The following is a 21,239-nucleotide window of genomic DNA, read 5'->3' as shown; positions in this document are numbered from 1 at the left end:
TGATACAGTCTGACCTGGATGTTGTTTTGATGTTGACACTGATTTAAGTTTGAATCAGATATTAAATTAACTCAGACTAATTACTAATCAAGGTTGACTTGGTTAACCTGATTGACCTGATTGGGAAAAGTCCAAGCGAGGAGCTTGGCACGGGAAAGTCCTGGTGAGTGAAGCCAGGCAGTGGGAAAGTCCTAACTGGGATGTTAGGCATTTGGAAAGTCCTGGTGAGTGAAACCAGGCAATTGGGAAGTCCAAGTGTGGAAGCTTGGCATGTATGGTCGGAGAGGGTTCGGTAGCACGCTCTCTGGACCGTCAGGGGTGAGGACAGCAAGCTTGGAAGCTTGACTCGAGACTCACAGTTTTGGATCGATCTGCAGACCGATCCGGTAACACTCAGTAGCACACTGAGTGTATTCTGATCGGTCCGGGGACCGATCAGATAACACTCGGTAGCACACTGAGTGTATCTTGATCGGTCCGGGGACCGATCAGATAACACTCAATAGCACACCGAGTGGATACCGATCGGTCCGGGGACCGATCAGATGATCCTCAGTAGCTCTGAGTGGATACTGATCGGTCTTACGGACCGATCCAGCTGAGTCCTGATCGGTCCCCAGACCGATCAGGCTTCGTTACCAGATTCGCGTGAAGGGGTGGATCGGTCTTGGGACCGATCAGACAAGCACCTGATCGGTCCCCAGACCGATCAGTGACGATAAATAGAAGCGTGGATCGGTCTGCTGACCGATCCACAGTATGGCTTGTTTTGCATGCGCTTTCTCTTATTGTTTCTGATTCGCAATTTCTTTTACCTATTTCGTTTCTAACCATCTGCTGCAAGTTTTCTCGAAGTTTCAGGTTACAGATTACGATGTTGGGTGAATTCAAATTAAGGATCATTAGTAGAAGGCAACAAAAAGCTTTTGCTGTGTCTTGCTGCGGACAAACCAGTTTTGGTAGCAACGTCTCGTTTGCGATCTGCTGGCAGCCGTTTGGTCGAAATCAGCTTGACTTGTGCTGATAGGTTCAAGCTCAGAGGTACCAGTGGAAACGAGGATGCCATTGGTGGGAGCTGAGACAATCAGACAAGGAAGAAGTGTGATTGGCGACGTCGTGGACGGTTGCAGGGATTTGCAGGGATTTGCTGCAGGTTTGGCAGAGATCCGTTTCAGAGCAGAGAGGCATATGAAGGTGGAGAGGAGAGGCTCTCGGTACAATGCTTTTTGTGCTCTTGCTGTGAAAAACACTGTGGAGAAAAACTCTCTGGAAGATTGAAGCAGTGCGCTTGTTCTTCGCTGATTGTGGCTGTGAGCTTCCTTTGATCATTTCACTTGAGCCACTACTGTAAGTCTTGTGCTTAATTTCTTACTGCTGTTAAAGACTTTGTGGAGAGGTTACTCCACCGAGAAGGAGAATCCTTTAGCCGGATAGCTTCCGGGGTGTGATCTACCGAAAGATCAAGAGGATTCGTCCACCTTACGGACACGCCGAGGAGTAGGGGCAAGTTATCCCCGAACCTCGTAAATCTCTGAGTTAGTGTGCTGTGTTTTCTTGTTTTAGTTTTCTAATTCCGCTGTGCTAACAAAGTTCTTGAAGAAATTGTTGTTTAGTGTTTTTCAAAGAGGCTATTCACCCCCCTCTAGCCATCTAAGGTCCCAACACTTCTTACTCCGGTGTCAATGAATTATACTCCTCAATCTTTGAGGTGGATGCCTCTTCAACTTGAACTTCATCTTCTTCTTCGGATGTTGAACACCTTTCAACTTCTGAATCCTCTTCATCTTAATCCAATGAGTCTCCCTCTTTGAATTTTTCTTGATTTGGAAAAGTGGAGGGATCTTCATGGAAATTGAGCAACTTGCTCCATAACTCGTTTTCACTCTTATAATCCCCTATATTGCACAAGACATTATTAGGCAATAAATTAACCAAAATTTTGGTTACCTTATCATTAGCCTTGGATTTTCTTCATTGCTCCTTGGTCCACTTTCTTTTCTTGAGGAGCTTTTCTTTATTATCCGTTGGAGCTTGAAACTCCTCCATTCTAACAAACCATTGCTCTATATCCATCATGAAGAAATTTGTAACTTTTAATTTCTAAAGGTCGAAGATTCCAATGTTGAATGGTAGAGGTGCTCAGATATCGTATCTGAATCCATCTCTAAACTCTATTTTTGAACTTGAGCTCTTTTGATGATGAATCTTTGACTTTGGAATTAGGGCTTCAAGCTTCAATATCTTCTTCTTCCTCTAGCTCGTTGCTCTCTCGGCGATTAGTCCAATGAAGAGCAACCTTGCTATAATGCCACTTGTTAAGATACTCCGACGAGCTAAAGGGGGTTATTAGCTCTAATCGCTTCATTGATGATTTGTTGAGGCGAAAACTCAAAGCAAATGCTAACACCCTTGATTTTACTTGGTATCCAGATCCTTGAGGTAACTAATTCAAGGGGTCACTCTCCTCACTCACAGTACACTATGAAATCCTCCTTCTAGGAGGCGAAAAAGTCACATACAAGCAAATACACAAGTGAATATGAGATACAAATAGAAATACAACAAGAACAAGGAAATAGATATAACAATGAAAGATCTTTGCTCTTGATCTCTTGTTGTTGTGGATCTCTTCTTAATGCTTGGAAATGTAGCAACACTTTGATCCAAGAATCTTCAAGAACCAGTAGAAATAATCGGAGAAGAAGTATTGCATTTGAATCTTCGTCATCGCCTTTATATCCCGCTGATTAGGGCTCCCAATTGATTGGTCTTACCCCCAATCAACTACCAAGTCATATCCGAGCGCATCCAACCATCCAAACCTTACAACGGCTATTTTCTTCGTCACTTAATTGATTAGCCAATCGATTACGGACCTTCTTAATTGATCACTTAATCAATTATGAAGTCTTTTGTTTGCTCACAAGTTTCTCCCAATCGATCAAGCAGCTTCAATAGATCACCTAATCGATTCAAAAGCTCTCTGTTCGCTTGCAACAAATCTTAATCGATTAGCCAATCGATTAAGCCTCTCACGATATCCTCAATCGATTGGGATTCTTCCCAATCGATTCAGTACAGTACAATGCACTATGCTTCATGAAATCCCCCTTTAATTGATTACCTAATCGATTGAATTCAGGGTGAATCGATCACTTGATCGATTCACCACGTGTGCGTCCCGTAGAGATGCGCTCAATAGATCAGCTGAACGATTGACATGTTTCTCAATCAATCACTTGATCGATTGTCCAACTCTAACTTGTTTAACCCATGTCTAGGGTTTCCTTTTCCAATGTTCGGTTAACCGTGACCTGTTGAGACTTCTCTATTAAGTGTCTAATCAACCTTTTGACCCACTTGAAGTTTGCTAACTTCTCGTTGGGCTTCCAATCACTAAATGCGGTCCTCCTTGACGTACTTGGATTTTCCTCTTACCTAACTGTAATTAGGACTTCACCTAGCCAAGGTACGGTCTCCTTTGATCCACTTGGACTTCCCTTTGCCTAACCATAGTTAGGGCTTTCTTTTGCCAATGTGTGATCCTCCTTAACTCACTTGAATTTTCCTTGCCAACGTGAGGTTCTCTTTGACCCACTTGGACTTTCCTTTGCCAAATGTGTAGCCCTCCTTGACTCACTTGGACTTTCCTTTGCCTAATCGCAGTTAGGACTTTCCTTTCCAACATGCGGCCCTCCTTGACCCCACTTGGACTTCCCTTGTCTAACCCTCGAGTTAGGATTTTACCTTTGTCTAACCCTAGTTAGGACTTTACCATTGTCTAACCGCTAGTTAGCACTTTACCAGCTAAGTACCAGTCCTCCATGACCTACTTGACTTCTCTCACATATGTCCCACAACATATTATCTAAACATATTGTCTACAACATATTGTTCTATTATCAAAATTCAAATTCAAATCCATTCGAGGTTAGTCAAACTGTGACACCTTAACCAAGGAAATAATTGCACCAACAATCTACTAACATAGTCAACCTTATCAATATTGACCTTAAGTTGATTACACCAATAATAAATATATCACTCAGATATATAGTCACTATGAAAAATTAAAATAAGGATTATTGATGAAATCTTCCTATCCAAACTAAATTTTGTTGGTAGTTTACTAGCCAAATTTAATTTTAACCGCTAAAATATTAAAAATACAAGTCAATTGAGTTTTGATTAATAATTATAATTATTTATTGATCAAAGTAAACTTTATCTAGTATTTTTATTTTTTTTACTGGATAAATTTAATTTTGCCCATAAATATATAAACAAATAATGACCAATTGAGTTTTGATCAATAATTATAAATTATTTATTGAACAAATAAATTTCGATTGGTATTTTTAATTTGTTGACTAATCAAACTTTATTTGACTAGTAAAATATTAAAAAAAATACAGGTCAAATAAGTTTTAGTCATAATTATAATTATTAATTTGCCTAAATAAAGTTTGACTGGTATTTTTTAAATTTTTATTAACCAAACTTAATTTTGGTTGTAAAAGAATTAAAAACACAACCAACTGAGTCTTGGCCAATAATTATGAATTAATTATTGGCGAAAATAAAGTTAAGTTGATATTATTTAATTTTTTCTTTTTTTTTCTGTCAAAACTTAATTTTGACAAGTAAAAAAATTTTAAAAAAAATATTGACCAATTGAGTTATGGTCAATAATTATGAATTATTTATTAGCCAAAAAAAAGTTTGACTGATATTTTTTTTTACCAAACTTAATTTTGACCATAAAAAAATACTGACCAATTGAGTTTTGATCAATAATTTTTATTTATTTATCAAAATAAATTTGCATGGTATTTTTATTTTTTTTATCGACAAAAATTAATTTTGATGGGTAAAAAATTAAAAAATATCAATCCAAAATTACTAGCAAAAAAAAGTTAGTCAGTAAATTTAATAAATAAAAATTAATTTGTTATCCAAAATTTCGCTGATAATTATATTAGTTTTAGTTGCTAAAATTTTTTAAAATGTCATAAAAAGATTCATTTGGCATAAATCCTGTGACAAAGTTTTCATGCTGTGTCAAATTTATTTTTAAAAATCTTATAATAAAATTATCGGAAAAAAATGGTTAATAAATTTAATATATCAAACAAAATTTGACAAGTATTTATATTAATCTTAGCCGGTAAAAAATTTAAAAATCTCATCTAAAATTATTTTAACAGTATATTTTTATAGTATTTTGACATTGTGCTAATTTTTATTTTTTAAAAAAAAAAGAATCTACAATAAAATTTGTTAAAATTATTGGTAAAAAATTTAGTTAATAATTTTAATAAATAAAAATAATACTCTAATTTTGTGATTTTATTTTTAATTAGAGTAAAAAACATGCAAGAAGCATCATCATGTGACACCTTTCTTTAATACTCTAATTTTATCAATATTAGGTTTTTTTCTTAATTAATTACTTGCTTTAATATTAGGCTTTATTCTAAAATAGAATTTTAGGCTTAATTCCCTAAACCCACCTACAAGATCCGATCAATCTCTCAAAGCACCTCCTTTCTTGGTGATCTCCCTTCCTTACTCTTCCTTTCTTTTCTTCGAAAGGAACAAGAAGCAAGGTTTCCTCATCCCTTCAACCAATGGTGGAGCCAAGATTTGTAGTTTGCTCGGGCTACAAATTAAGATCTTTCTTCTCATTCTAATGCCTTCAACAAATTAAAGGCTATTTGATTTTTGTTGTAGTTTATTATTCTTTTTTGTTGATATTTGTAACTGAAGCACCTGCTGAATAAGGCTTATATTATTTCCTAGTAACATGAAACTCTAGTAAAGGCCATATTTTGTTAATATTTAATGGTTATGCATCGAAATTTCATTATATATACTAAAAACTCTTTTTTTAAAAAAAAAAAAAACCTAAAAGAAGGGAGTTGATGATGTTATTGTTTAAGCTATGCTTTTATCTAAGCTTATATATGTAGCCAAAGCGTATAACAATAAAATTAATCTATTAATTCATACAGAATAAATTTAACAAAATATTGATATTGTCGAAGCATGTAGTAACAAAGATTAATGACTTGTTGATTCATACAAAATAGCCAAGAAAATTTAATATTATTGAAGCGTATGGTAGCAAAGATTAACCAATTGATTCACACATAATAACTAAAAAAATCTCAAGAATATAATAAATACAATATCAAAATTGAAGTGTCGAATCACCTAAGAACTTCGAACAAAGTTGATGAAGCTAAAAATAAATTAACCTCAAAGGAATAATTCTCAAATAGAGAAGTTAAATTAAAAATTATATTAATTCTAAGATGTTTAAAATAAAATATAGAAATAAATGTTTTTTTTAAAAAAAAATGTGCTACTCTTAATAGGGATTATAATTTTTCTCTATTTATTACCAAAATAAAAAAAATATTAATTACTGTATGATAAAAACTAAATCTCTAATTCATTGCAGATGCATTAATCTTGAATATTTTCAATTTATTTCTATTTATTGTGAATATATCAATTTGAAATTTAATCATCGCCCTTATATTATAGTTTGGATCAGGGCGAGCTATCGGAAGCCACCCAAAGGTCATCCCCTGCTCGGCGACTAGCAACCTGATGACTTGTCTACCATCAACGACCTCCGTCAATCCGTCCCGATCCAAATTATAACTTGGAGGATGGTAAATCCAAAAAAAAATCGCAATCAGTTACGATCGAATCGCCGTCACGATTTAATTGTAATTTCATATGATCTATCTCCTGGTCTAAAAAATATGAACTAGGAGATCTAATCTGTCAATAATTAATCTAATATATTGATTCATATAGAATAACTAAAAAAAATAATGATATTGCTAAAGCGTGTAGGTAACAAATATTAACCTGTTGATTCACATAGAATAGTCACAAAAATCTAATGTCATGGAAGTGTGTGGTATCAAAGATTAAATTATTGATTCACACATAATAGCCAAGAAAATCTTAAGAATATAATAAATACGACATCAAAATCGAATTCTCAAACCACCCAAGAACTTATAACGAAGTTGATAAGCAAAAAAAGAAAATAATCTTACATAGAGGAACAACTCTCACACATAGAAGTTAAACTAAAAATTATATTATTTCTAAGATGTTTAAAATAATATATAGAAATAAATTTTTTAAATAAAGAAAATGTGCAACTCTCAATAGGGATTATAATTTTTCTCTACTACCAAAATAAAAAATATTAATTATTATATGATAAAAACTAAATCTCTAAGATGTATTAATCTTGAATATTATCAATTTATTTTTATTTATTGTGGATGTATCAATTTGGAATTTATCAATAATTTTCTTCTCTACCTTATTTGTTTATTATCATTCACATAAAAAAAATTAACTCTAATAAAGAACAAACTCATAGCACATAACCTTCCACATGTCATCCAATAAGACTCCTTTTGTTGAATCCACAAAAAATCAAAATAAAGTTGTCATTTTCTCCATCCTCAAAGAGAGATAGGGCATTTAAGCAAAAAAAAAAAAAAAAATGTTTAGCTTTTATTCTATTTAAGAAAATACGTAATTTTGATGATGTGTGTATCTACTTGAAGAACTAATATAAGTTTTTAGTTGGCTCCCAACTTACTTCCTTTTTCAACTCCCTATTTTAATTTGCTTAATATTCAAGGGCAAGTCTTGGACACTTGACCACTCAATCAAGGGGAAAAATAAAAACAGAAAAAAAAAAAGATGATGCATACTTCTTTGTCATATTTAGGGATAACAATGAAGCGGATAGAAATTCAGACTTGTAATAAATTTATCCCAATGGAACGGATTTAAACCGGCCTAAACGGATCTTAGGCGGATTCGGGACGAGTCCTGGGTTTCACTGGACCCACCCTGGACCCGTCCCGTATAATATTATTTTATTAATTATTAATTAAATAAAAATTAATAATTAATTTTTAATTGAATAATTGATAAATTTTAATTTATGATAATATTTTTTTGTTACAAAATATTATTAATATAAATATTAAAAATATTTTAACTATTTAATTAATTTTTTTAAAAAATATATTTTATATTTCAAAAATAAAAATAAAAAAATATGGTGGATCTAGAGGGTCTAACCCGGATCCGCCTCGCTAAATTCTCAGGACGGGACGAATTCTAGATTTAACTAAACCCGTTCTAATCTAAATCCGTTTTCATCCCTAGTCATGTTAGAAAAACATGTTAAGTGGAGCACAGTTAGAAAAACATGCTTTATTTTAATTAATTTATTAGTAACAATATAAAGATTTGCTTTAATTTCTTGATTAGTCAATATGGCAATATAATAACTTGTTTGATTGATGTGCATTATATGTTTCACATAATCAATTTGGATAATTGAGCGAAATAAATTGGTCAGGTATAATAATGGAGTTAAGGAATTATTGAATTTGGCTGCTTATCACATGAAGAAAGAGTCATCAACTATTAGGTGTCCAATAATTGTCATCTAGAAGCTTGGCTCAACACATAGAGGATGCATGTTAAATTAGAATTAATTTTATAATTATCATGATCGCTCTAGACACATGGTTAAATTAGAATTAATTTTATAATTATATGTTTGATTTTATATGAATGTTTCTTCTTTTCATTTTTATTAATGACATAAGTTTTTTTTTATTAAAATTGCAGGATATGATGCAATTGAGGTGTGATGTCGACATTACTGTAAAAAGGTCGAGTGGACGAGTGATTTTGCACCAAATAATATGTAAGTATAAAAAGGTCGAGTGGTGTGACATTATATAATTTAATAATTATTTTTTTTATATTTGTATATTATTTTTGGCATGATAAAATTCAACACATATGAGTATATCTTCTTTCATATCGGTGATGATTTGTCTTCTCAGTGTTGACCTAGGGATAGATTGGTAGGGACGAGTGAATAGTCTTTTTTCACAAGAAAGTTTGAACATTGGGTTGATGGACTCTCTGTTGTGAGTACTTTCCGATTTATTCTAATGACCAATGAAATATTTTCATAGGATTGAATCGATCATCCCTAGAATTAATCGACGTAAATTGGATACATGATAACATCTAAAAAAAATTCACTTTTGGCGAAAAAAAACAAAGTATGATTCTTCCCCAACCACCTCCAATGATTTCAAGAATCAAACATTTGAATGTCACTAGGAGGTCTTGGGTCACAAGTCTGGTTATATTCGTGGATTAGAATTGAAACTCAAACATACCGCCACAGGTATACAAAACTTTGACATATGCTTCTCCTATATTATCTAGTATGCAATCAGAGATGGACATTATACAAGAAATAATTATTGCATAAGAGACAGTATATATGTCAATTGAAGCATGAAATGAATACAAGAAGCACAAGCATAACATCAAGTCAAAACACACCACAAAAAATGTCAATTTTAGATAATTCAGTCGCAAATCGGTCACTAAATAAATTTAGCGACCGATTTGCGACCAAGGAACGATGTCTATATTTTTCAATCGTTATTTAATTTTAAAAATGAATTTACATATCGGTCGTTATTTTAGCGACCAATGATTTTTCAATCGCTAACATTAGTCATCAATTTTTTCTTCCGATAGCAAAATTAACAAATGACTTTTTTCATACCTAGCGACCGAAATTTAATATTCGGTCATTAATATAGTGACCGGAAAAGTTTGCAGTCACTAATAGTGTCATATTTTGTGCCTTAGCCCAATGGACATTAGCGACCATTGTAAAAAATTCGGTCGCTAAATAGCGACCGAAATTTAAATTTCGATGGTTAATATAGTGATCGAAAAGTTACAGTCGCTAATACTATCATACTTTTTTATCTTAGACACTACATTTTATCAATTGCTTTTAACAGTCGGTCACTATTTAGCCACCGATTTTTAAAATCGGACGCTAAAACACACAATCATATCTAATATCACATAAATATATCCAAATATATCAAATATCTAATGTCAAAATACTAAAGTGAAATACACATAATATCCAAGGGTCAACATCAAATTCCTCATAACTACGCTACAATCATACCCAAATGTTGATCACAAGCATATAAACTTGGAAAGGGTTGTCCAAGTTGAGGTCGGACAAAGATTGCCCGGCAAGGAAATGTCGTCCAAGTTGAGTCTGTCCAGACCGCGACCAACCTCGCAGGCTGAGCCGGCAGTTGAAATCACAAGAGAGGAACGAATGAAAAATGAATGAAGAGCATATTACCTGCACCGAATAGACCTGACCCAGGGCGGGGTCTGGCCCGGACCCGGCCCGGGCCCGGGCCCGTAACCGGGTTAACGGGCCGGTTGCCCGTTGACCTGGTTCGCCAGGTCGAACCGGAACCGGCCCGGCAAGTTGCCGGGCCGGTTCCGGTTCATTGATTGTAAAACCGGCGGTTCAGCCGCAAAATTTTTTTTTAACGGCTTGAACCGCCGGTTAACTGGCGGTTCGTAGCCGTTGGGAGGATTTTTTTGGGTATTTTTTTTCAATGGTTAGGATCATTTGATCATTTTTTTTATCAATGGCTATGATTTAGAGAGCTCATTTCATCATTTTTCGCACACATCTTCTCTACTCTTAATCTCATTTTCGTATTCTCTAATCTCTACATGCTTTCGTTTTCAATTTTCAATTACAATGGAAGGAGGCCGCGGAGGTGCATCATCTCGAGCTCGGAAGGGAAAGGAAATAATGAATCCGCGGGAGGAGGACCCCAACATTCAATCCACCGATGATGAGATCGAGCATCTTCCGAATCCGACACCCGAAACACAAGGAAGTACCAATGCAATTACTTCTAAGGTTCGGGAACTTCCTCCTCTAAAGTCTTCTATTTTTACTAAACATTTTGAGAAGGTCACTCTTCCGTCGGGAGAAATGCGTGCAAAATGTAAGCACTGCAATGCTTCCTATAAATTCCAAGCCGGCGGCGGCTATGGGTCGTTGAAACGACATGCAGAAACGAAGCACCCGACGGAATATGGACTCGACCGTTCTCAAATACAATTATCAAGATTTTCTTCAACTAGCGGTAGTACCGATTCCGGTTTATTTTTATATTCGGATAATAAATTAAGAGAATCATTAGCTAAATTTGTTTCCGTAGAACATCTTTCTTTTAGTTTTGGATCTAAATGCACATTTGAAGATTTTTGTAAAGAATCTCTTAATCCATGTGCTAAACGTGTTCCTAGGACTACACTTACTCGTATAATTAAAAAATTAGTAAAACAAGGAAAAAAGAATTTAATTGATGAATTTAGTAAATTAGATAATAAAGTTTCTTTATGTTCCGATATTTGGAGTGATCATTGGCAAACACATTCGTATATGGGTGTGACTTGTCATTGGATCGATAACTCTTGGAACCTCCAAAAAAGATTATTAGCTTATAGAGTTTTTGATGAATCACATAATGCTCATAATATCGCACAATTATTATGTTTAATTTTAGAAGAATATGGTTTAACTCATAAAATATTTTCAATATCATTAGATAATGCTAGTTCTAATACCGCTTGTATAGATGATCTAAAATTTGTTTGTCAACCTATTATTGGAGGTTTATTTTTTCATATTCGTTGTGTATGTCATGTTTTAAATTTATGTGTTCAAGATGATTTAAAAATTTTAGAAAGTTATATTAAACCAATTAGAATTGCAATTTCTTATTTATGGTCTCATCCATCTATAATGAAACAATGTGGTAGGTTTTGTAAAATTAATGGAATGAGACCTAAAAAATTTCCACGTGATGTACCAACACGTTGGAATTCAACATACCAATTATTACAAGATTCATTTCAATATAAAGAATTATTATGTTCAATTTTTGTACAAAACACTAATACTAATATATATTTATTTTCACAACAATGGAATATTTGTAGTAGTATTTGTGAAATTTTAAAACTATTTAATGATGTAACCGAACAACTTTCTGATGTTTATTATCTCACTGCTCAATTAGTTTTAGAAAATTTTTCTAATATAGTATAAGTTTTAAATGAACATATTAATAATGAATCTTTATCTCCTTGCATCTTAACTATGAAAACTAAATGGGAAAAATATTTTTATTTAATTCCTGAAATTTATTTAATTGCATTTGCTTTATATCCTAGATTTAAATTAGAAGTTTTACAAGAAATGTTAACTTTATATTATGACGCTTTAATTCCAATTAACAATTCTTCTTTCCCTAATCCAGTTAATATTATATATAATGTTAGAATTTATTTATATGATATTTATAATCAATATTATGCAAAATATGGAACACAAATTAATATTTCTGAAATTCAACAAACTACTAGTAGTAATTTAAAACTTACAAAAGCACAACTCTTATTAAAAGAACGGACAAAACGTCCACGAGGATCCTCAAGTTCCACACAGGAACTTGAGAATTATTTTACGACTTCTTTTGATTTTAATGAAACAGATAGCGAAAACTTCGATATCTTAAAGTGGTGGTCACAGAAGGCTCAAAGCTTTCCCGTTCTCTCCGTGATCGCAAAAGAAATTTTAGCTTGTCCAGTGTCAACTGTTGCTGTGGAGCAGACGTTCAGTGCCGGCCGCAACATATTAGATGAACGACGATCAACTTTGTCTCCCGACTCATTGGAAGCCCAAGCATTACTGGACGATTAGACCAGAGCGGAGAAAAGAATCCAAGGAATGCAACTTTCAGATGACGAAGTTGAAGATTTTGATACTGAAGGAACAAATACGACAGGAACAGGAAATGGAAGTGAATGAAAATGTAAAATGATAAAAATGTAAAAGAACTACGTGGGCTTTGATTCCCCTAAAGGGATACGTAGGCAACTTAAATAAGTGCAAGCCCTTTTTTCAATAAATTTTAATTTCTAATTTTTAATGTTTAATGTTTAATGTTTAATTTTTAATTTTTAATTTTTTTTAATATATTAATCTTGAACCGTGGCGAACCGTGATGAACCGTGAATCGAATCGTGAACCGGCGGTTCTGAACCGTGAACCGTAACCGTCTTGGGCGGTTAAGGTTAAGGGTCGACCTGCCTGGAACCGTCGAATCGGCGATTCCGAACCGTGGTCAGGTCTAGCGCCGAAGAGGAGCTCACGCTGGAAAGGATCACCGCCGCCTCCGGAGAGAATGGATCGCGTCGGAGGAAGGGATCGTGCCAGAGGAAGGATCACAAGGAAGAGATTGTGGTTTATGGATCGCGTGGGAGGGGGGGGGGGTCGGGAAATCCAACGATCAAAATTATTTCAGTCGATAATAATGAGTGATTTATAAATGTGGTCGTTCTATAGCTATTGATTTATAAATGCAGTCGTTCTATAGCTATTGATTTATAAATGCGGTCATTATATTGCGATCGAAGTATACATGTTATCGTTATATAGTGACCGAATCATAAATATAGTCGTTAAATTTTGATCTTGACTGAATCAATGGTCCGTTATTTATGTACCAAAACTTTTTCAATCAATATTACAGAGATCACAATTTATTTTGGTCACTAATTAGCAACCATAATATTATTCCGCTATTATTTTTTTTCGGTGATTCAAATTGTGATCAAAATTTATTTCAATCAATAAATTAATGATCGAAGTGAATGTCGATCGCTATTATAATTGTGATCATTTAAACAATGACTGAAATTAATTTCAATCTCTAATTTAACGATTTTTTTTTTTTTTTTTTTTTTGGTGACAGTCTAAGCCGACTCACAGCCGAGAGTTGGTCCAGATACTTTTCGATAACTGCACCCTTTTATTAGTTATTTGTCATTTACTTTTGTATAATATAATATTTCTTTTATCATTTTTATAATTAACTACTTTATTTAAAATTCATCATTTTATCAGTTATTTTTTTAAAAAAATTATTGACTATTATTTTTAAAAATGACTAATGATGAAAAATAGTACATATGTTTTTTTTTAAATTTAACAGCCAAATATCTTTTCATCAGTAATTCAATTAAAATTATCGATCAAATATATATTTATAATTATTGAAAAAATAATAAAATATTTAAAAATTATAGGCCAAATATATATTTGGGCAATAATTTTTTTTATAAATTACTGTTTTTTTTTTTTATAAATGACCGGTCAAACATATACTTGACCATTATTTTCTAAACAAGTTTACATTTGCTTGGCCAATAATTTTTTTTTAAAACATATTGACTATTGTTTTGCCCAACAGTGATATTTACCGATCATGGATTATCCGTCAAGTCCTAATAAAATTTTAAAAACTGGGATTATTAGTTATTTTTATTCGTCGATAATTCCTTCTTTTCGGGTAGTGAGTACTAATTTGTAAACATTATAATACATTTTTTATTTTTGAAAAAGGGCATTGGGTAGATTCAATTTTGTAGGCATTGGGTGCAAATGAATCAAATTGTAGGGGTGTCAATTCGGATGGGTTGGGTGGGTTCGGGTTGGGTTGAAAATCAATTTTTTTAAAAATCACCCAACCCGAACCCGACCCGAACCCGACTCTAACCCGAAACCTATAAACCCGAACCCGAACCCGTTCCAACCCGGACAACCCGCCAACCCGCCAACCCGATTTTATTTTTAATTATTCTTTTATTTTTTTTATCAGTCTCAAAAAAATAAAAGCATGAATCTCAGTTGATGGTATCCAGGTAATGCTTAGTTCCACTAACTTTAATGTTTAGTTGATGGTATTCAGTTGATGGTATCCTTCTCACACGGTCACACCCAATGCCATTGTTATTGGCTTATTGCAGAAGAAGATATTTGATGTTCTCTACATGATAGCAGACATTCCTTTCTTGAAACCATACTAGATAAAAACCATTGTATGTTCTATTATCTATAAGATTTTCCTATTTATATTCCTATCTTAAATCCAGATTAGTCCTTTCACATTTGATGACCGGTTTTGGTCTTTTGGAGCAGGATGTTATTGACTATTGAGAAGGTAGACTGGTAGAGAAACAACCTACCGTCACCATTGGGCATTGGAGTTCTGCTGTTCTGGTGTCCACGGTCGGTAGTGGTATTTGCCACTGCTAAGTCTGATTATCTGATAGTCAGGATTCTCTTTGGTAGCAAAAAGAAACCTCAGGTGAGTCGTTGAGAGGCTTTCAATCTGGCTTGAATCTAACTAGTTGATGTTCTATCTTTAGATATATCTTGGTGTTGACTTCCTAAACCTTGCATTTTACAGAGACAAGTCTCAGCACCGTCTGCTTCCAAAACCAAGTCAGCCGAAACTGTGGGGAATGATTCTCCAGGCACTAATGAAGAGAAAGAAGAGAATGTAAAAGTTGATGATGCATCTGCTCCTCGAGCTCGGAAATCCAGAAGGAGACCTGAGGTAGCAAGCTCTTCAAATTTTGTGAGATGTTCACAGTTCAGATATGCGTTGCGTTGTTAGGCTTTCCAATGGCGGCTGAAGCGCACATTTGCCTCCTTCCAATTAAAAGTTAGCTTTACAATTTGTCCTTGAATTTGTGGACTAGAAATCTGTGTCTGTGGCTTATATAATTTCTTGTAATTTGCTTCTTTGAACAATTATTTTTAGAGTTAACATAGCTTCTTGTAATTTTATAGTTAGTATAACATAAATGATAGTTGAAGATAATAATTTGCAGGAGACCAGAAGGTCCAGAACCATACTTTATCAGCATGAATCTCATTTGCATAATCAAAACCATCAAAGCCAACTAATTTCCTAAACAGCTAAACAGCCTAAACTTGTACTCTCGATGCTTTGACTAGGAGCAAATGGATGACCACCCATGCCCATATTCATTTAGTTATCCTTATAGTTAAAATCAAACGTAACTTAACCGTACTATACACACAAGTAGCATGCATAATTCTTATACTGTTATTCATAAGGGAATCTATTTAAAGTTGAAGCCGAGTTTACACAAACTATGCATATGGAGACATGGAGTAATGGAAGAACAACATGCAGTAATGGAAGAACACCCTTATCATTTATCAACACCAATTCCTATTCTTTCAAATTTGACCCAATGTTCTGGCTAATTTTAAGGAAACGCACACCACATCAACACCGATTCATCACCTTCCAATTCAATCCAGAAATTCAAAACCAAAGCTATCTCAAGAATCTGGAACACAACAACCATCCATTCACCATCTGCCATTCGATTCAAAAAAAAAACTCACAACTCACTTAAAGAACCCAAGCAGGGCATTATCATGAAAAGAACAACGCATAATCTACCAAAAATTTCATCTCAGAAATACAAAACTAGCATGATTAAACACCCATCCGTGAACTCATAACAAAAATTCCCTAAATCAACTCTGATTCGCCAAACCCACAAGGTTGCAGCAAGCACACATTGGATTGGATTCGTTACCAGGAAAAACATCACAGAATCAAATTTGTATTACCTTCTAAGAAGATCTACTTGCTCATGGTCAGGAAAAGGCCAATGACTCACCAAGTCAACGGCGTCGGCAAAGGCAGCGACGCTCGAGGGCGAGCGACAGACCGGAGAGGGTTGGCAGCATCACTGTAAGTAATGGAACACAAAATGACAAAATCTGAAAATCACCCATAAGCCATAACAACTCCATTGCATAACCAAAACATTGAACCCATTTTCTAAGCTCGTCCTAAATACCAAATACCAATGCTCGACTACTTGCAAATGGAAAAGAAACCACCGATTACAACATCATGAATCATAAGGCAACCTCAATGTCTCACAAATTCTAAGGGTCCTTCAAAACACACTCTTTCAAAAAAGGGCAAAACAAATACAATCTTACCACTCTGACTCTCTGAGCACCTGAAAGCATCAAATCAACAACAATTTTGGTAAACAGAATTTACAGGAAAGAAAGAAAGCTCCCAAGGGATCTTATAAGCTTGTACCTTCGTTTTTTGAGCCAGGCCAGCCATAAGAGCTGCAGCACAGCAGCAACATTGTCAGCATTGTTTTCTTCAATGAAACTGATGGTGGAGTTTATCACGAGCAGCACTACAATACCGACAAAGTCTTGCCAGTCTGGGGGTTTTCCACTGCCGATGGCCAAGGCAATGGCCATGATGGCAGCCATTTCCATCACCCATGAAAGGGGGTTCCACATGAAACCCAAAAAATAACTTTTAAGGCAATCCAAAAGGATTAAAGGTTAATACAACTATATTATCTATACAAGTAAACGATCCTATAGAGTCCAGAGTCTATACAAGAAAATTTATGATATCAATACAAAATAAAAAAGTTTTCAAGCTTCACAAAATAACTTTCAGTTTCAAGCTCCACTTTTCCATTGTTTTACTCCTCCTTTGTACCGAGTCAAACCTTGAAACAAGCCAACAAGGTATGAAATAAACAAATTAAAATCTAAAAGATTTTTAAAAACCTATACTTAATAAACTTAAATGGTTTAATCAACTTACTTTTCATTAGAATCATCAATCATGTGTTGCAGTAGGTTTTGATCCAGTATCCTCATTTGTGAATAAATTCATAATATTTTCAGTCAAATCATTCAACCCCACCTCAGTAGTTTCTACAAAAACAAATATTAGTAATACAAATAACTTTAAAATGAAAATAAAAAAAATCTACTTACCTTTCCCTCCAGCTAACCAATCTCTACAACAAACTAATGCCTCAACAACATCAGGCTTCATTGCACTGCGATATTGGTCAAGTATCCTACCACCGGTGCTAAAAGCCGATTCAGAAGCAACTGTAGAAATTGGAACACTCAAGATATCTCTAGCCATTTGTGCAAGGTCAGGATACCTAAATTGGTGAGCTTTCCAAAACCCGAGAATATCCAATTTTGTTATTCTATCAATTGTTGGTTCTTCCAAATATAGCTCTAATTGACTCTTTTGAGCTCTGCCAATGAATTCTAAACTTTGAAAAGTGTCAAATTCCTATATCATAAATGAAATGTATTAGTAACAAGTAGTAAAAAATAGTGAGGAAATGCAAAAAAATTATCAGCAGTACCTTCAAAACATCCATGCATCCGCTGCCTAAATTTAGAGCAAGAGAAGCATTATCATCAATGGCACTATGAGAGCTCGAAGATGCACTGCTAGTACTTACCTTGGAAGCAATTCCCATGTGCATATATTCCTCAAACAAAGAAACCAATTTGGATCTTACAAGACTTAATTCATTACTACCATGTCCATATAACTTGTTGTAACAAAACTCAACAAATTGCATCTTGAACCTCGGATCAACTATCACGGCAATGGCAAACAAAATGTTATAATCCTTCCAGTACTTATCAAATTTATGAAACATCCGATTGGCCATTGATCTCATGAAATCATCAGAGCTTTGCAAGGCTTGACTTATTGTCAACTGAACCGTAAAGATGCGAGGAAAGTAAAGGTTGGCAGTAGGATATTTCACTCCAGAAAACAAAGTTGTTGTCTCATAGAAAACCTCAAGGAATTTGAATATTTTTTCAACTTGTCCCCACTCATCAACCGATGGACAATGTGTGAAATTAGTATCAGCCAATCTCAAATGATTAAAAGCACGCCGATAATACATGGCACTAGAAAGCATCAAATATGTAGAATTCCATCTAGTAGGAACATCTTGCCTTAGTGATTTCTTAGAATCAAGTGAAGTTTGGGTAACCGATTCTATAAACTTTTGCTTTCTCACTTGACTGCCTTTCACATACTTTACACATTCACGAATTTTATCAACAGAACTATCAATTCTTTTCAAACCTTCTTGCACAATTAAATTGAGAATGTGTGCACAACAACGAACATGCAAAAACTCGCCACCACTCACTAATGAACAATTTAAACCAAGTTGATCCCTTAAAAGGCCAACAAACACATCATTTGCAGCCGCATTGTCTAATGTAATTGTGAAAACCTTTCTCTGAATTCCCCAAACATTGAATAAACTATTAATTTTATCACACAATGCAATACCAGAGTGAGGTGGAGGCATGTAAGAGAAGTTAATTATCCTTTTTTGTAAAACCCAATTAGAATCAATGAAATGTGCTGTCAAGCATATATAACCATCAGTGGCAATAGAAGTCCACAAATCAGAAGTGAAACAAATTTTTCCAGGGCATGAATGCATTTCTTGAGCTATTCTATTGCATTCATTTTTATGCATCTTGAGAATATCAGTCCTTGCGGTGTTTCTAGTGAAATAATTTACTTGAGGTTCCAAATACGTAAAAATAGATCTAATTGCCTCATATTCCACAAACTGAAAAGGTAAATCATGCTTCACAATTGCTAAGATTAGCAACTCTCTAAATCTTTCTTGGTTAAACCTTTGTGACCTAATGGCAAGACTTTTATCACCTTGTTCTAACAATGCTTGAGCAATATCACTAGTTTTCTGTTTCAGACATTGATTAAGGATATGACGTCGGAGATTACCTGTACCCATGCTACTTTCTGCTTTGTATGTAATCCCACAAGCTTTACATTTGCAACGCAAATCTTCTCCCTCTAGTTTAGGAAGTATCTCAAAATATTGCCACCACTTTGATTTCAAGAGTCTCTTCCGTTTGCCACTTCCGGAGGCCTTGCCTTGCGAAGAAGTTTCTTCATCTACATTTAAATCCCTCGTAGTCATAGATACAGCTGGTGCACCCTCCGGTTCCTCCTCCTCACTATCCTCCTCTTGATCGAGATCAATAGGTTGAGAAGCCATGTTGTCGATGACGATGTTGGGGAAATATAAGAGAATCGTGAACCCCCTTCCTTCGACTGCCTGAACCCTGTCCCTGTCGATTGTCGTGGATTTGTGGACGAGGGCCAATCACGGTCGCGTTGGCGATCACGACGAAGTATAGGACGGCGCCGGCGGCAGAGAAGAGGAGGAGGAGGAGGAGGACGGTGCTGGTCGCGGGCTCACGGTGTCGCCTGCCTCCTATCGCCTAAACTCCCGAGTCCCGATTCTCCCGAAGTTTCGAACCGAAGCTGTGGCTGCGATTCTGGCATTCTGCGAAGCGGCGAAGCCCTAATGGCCTAATTAAAAGTTTAAAACATTAAATAAAAAAAAAAAAAAGATTGGTCCAGTGGGTTCGGGTTGATTCGGGTGGGTTCGGGTTTATGGGTGACCTGATTCTTAATTCAGGTCAACCCGGGTTGACCTGAACCCAACCCAACCCGAAAAAAAAAAATCGGGTCAGATTTCGGGTTCAACCCAATCTGACCCTAATCCTAAAATCCCAACCCTAACCCAATATTTTTCGTGTCGACTCGGGTCGGGTTATCGGGTCGAGTTCATTTTTGACACCCCTATCAAATTGACCCATAAGCTTTTAGAACTAGTTAAAAAGAATATTTAATTCAAATTTAAAATTATTAAACTCAAACTAAATTCGAACGTATTCAATAATTTTTTTAAGTAAAATATAAACCTATAATATTTTACTTAATTATTCACAAACTACTTAAAGTTTTTATTCAATATTTTATATATTTATTATTTTTATTATATTACACAATAAAATATGATTGGTTTGAATATGATCAAGATTTGAAAAACTTGAATTAAACTTGAATTTGAGTCATTTCAAACTATAGCTTAATTCGATTTGAACAACTTGAATCAAATTCAAACTTGAATTTTATTTCAAATGGAACTTGAGATAAAATTATTATATTTTTATATTTCAAAATAAATTTTAATATCACGTATATTTTTCAAAATTGAAATCTAAATCAAATTTAAATATCACATCATTTTCAAATTTAAACCCGAATATCAATAGTTTTAAATTATTCAGCTCGACCCATAATCTCTATCCAATTCTAAACCCGAATATCAATAGTTTTATACTATTCAGCTCAACCCATAATCTCTATCCAATTCAAGCAACATAATAATAATGACAATCACAATTAGTGTAGAGGGGACAAACAATATCGCATGTGTTATATCCTAAAATTTCAATTAAAATTTAATATAAAATTATCTATTCACAGACACGTGGTCAATCACATGATTATGTATTTGAAGTATCCAATAAAATCTAACTATGATTAAATTAAGGGAGTGATATCGTCCATCCTAAATAGTTAAGTATTATTAATCTTCTAATAAGATACAAATAGATAAATCATGAGGAAGATAATATTTATCCTAACATAGTAACTCTTTATATGAAAAAAAATTAGGCATCTAAGGAAATTTTTTTTTACCTATTAAAATTGATTTCA

The 21,239-nt window shown here is 34.3% G+C and overlaps 2 protein-coding genes and 1 long non-coding RNA gene across 4 annotated transcripts; 1 reads left to right on the top strand and 2 right to left on the bottom strand.

The window, feature by feature from the left end:
* The first annotated feature begins 14,469 nt into the window (after positions 1 to 14,469).
* Positions 14,470 to 15,617, top strand: LOC122049470. 2 transcript variants are annotated; one of them, XR_006130963.1, is made up of 3 exons: positions 14,492 to 14,868; positions 14,969 to 15,137; positions 15,240 to 15,617. It is a non-coding gene; the product is annotated as an uncharacterized LOC122049470 (long non-coding RNA). The 2 variants fall into 2 exon arrangements; XR_006130962.1 differs by having other exon boundaries at positions 14,470 to 15,137.
* Positions 15,618 to 16,629: 1,012 nt separating this feature from the next.
* On the bottom strand, positions 16,630 to 17,146 carry LOC122046926 (plasma membrane ATPase-like). Its single transcript, XM_042607886.1, has 2 exons — positions 16,932 to 17,146; positions 16,630 to 16,845 (listed from the first exon to the last, which is right to left on the bottom strand). Exons 1-2 carry the CDS (start codon positions 17,144 to 17,146, stop codon positions 16,752 to 16,754), a joined length of 309 nt encoding a protein of 102 aa, XP_042463820.1. The 3' UTR covers positions 16,630 to 16,751.
* Positions 17,146 to 20,033, bottom strand: LOC122046925 (zinc finger BED domain-containing protein RICESLEEPER 2-like). Its single transcript, XM_042607885.1, has 4 exons — positions 18,028 to 20,033; positions 17,639 to 17,951; positions 17,463 to 17,575; positions 17,146 to 17,364 (listed from the first exon to the last, which is right to left on the bottom strand). Exons 1-3 carry the CDS (start codon positions 19,723 to 19,725, stop codon positions 17,478 to 17,480), a joined length of 2,109 nt encoding a protein of 702 aa, XP_042463819.1. The 5' UTR covers positions 19,726 to 20,033; the 3' UTR covers positions 17,146 to 17,364; positions 17,463 to 17,477.
* Between the last annotated feature and the right edge of the window lie 1,206 nt (positions 20,034 to 21,239).

The sequence above is a fragment of the Zingiber officinale genome, chromosome 2B (genome assembly GCF_018446385.1).
Source record: "Zingiber officinale cultivar Zhangliang chromosome 2B, Zo_v1.1, whole genome shotgun sequence".
Lineage (NCBI taxonomy): Eukaryota > Viridiplantae > Streptophyta > Magnoliopsida > Zingiberales > Zingiberaceae > Zingiber > Zingiber officinale.
The sequence above is the reverse complement of the archived record's forward strand: the minus strand, read 5'-3'. Positions and strand labels throughout refer to the sequence as shown.

What these genes read in the sequence shown, in the direction of transcription:
- LOC122046925 (XM_042607885.1), bottom strand. Translation starts at nt 19,725, where the DNA reads ATGGCTTCTCAACCTATTGATCTCGATCAAGAGGAGGATAGTGAGGAG. An exon ending in GATGCATGGATGTTTTGAAG is followed by an intron (nt 17,952 to 18,027) that starts GTACTGCTGATA and finishes TTTATGATATAG; the next exon opens with GAATTTGACACTTTTCAAAG. An exon ending in TTGGTTAGCTGGAGGGAAAG is followed by an intron (nt 17,576 to 17,638) that starts GTAAGTAGATTT and finishes TTGTTTTTGTAG; the next exon opens with AAACTACTGAGGTGGGGTTG.
- LOC122046926 (XM_042607886.1), bottom strand. Translation starts at nt 17,146, where the DNA reads ATGTGGAACCCCCTTTCATGGGTGATGGAAATGGCTGCCATCATGGCC. An exon ending in GCCTGGCTCAAAAAACGAAG is followed by an intron (nt 16,846 to 16,931) that starts GTACAAGCTTAT and finishes TGATGCTTTCAG; the next exon opens with GTGCTCAGAGAGTCAGAGTG.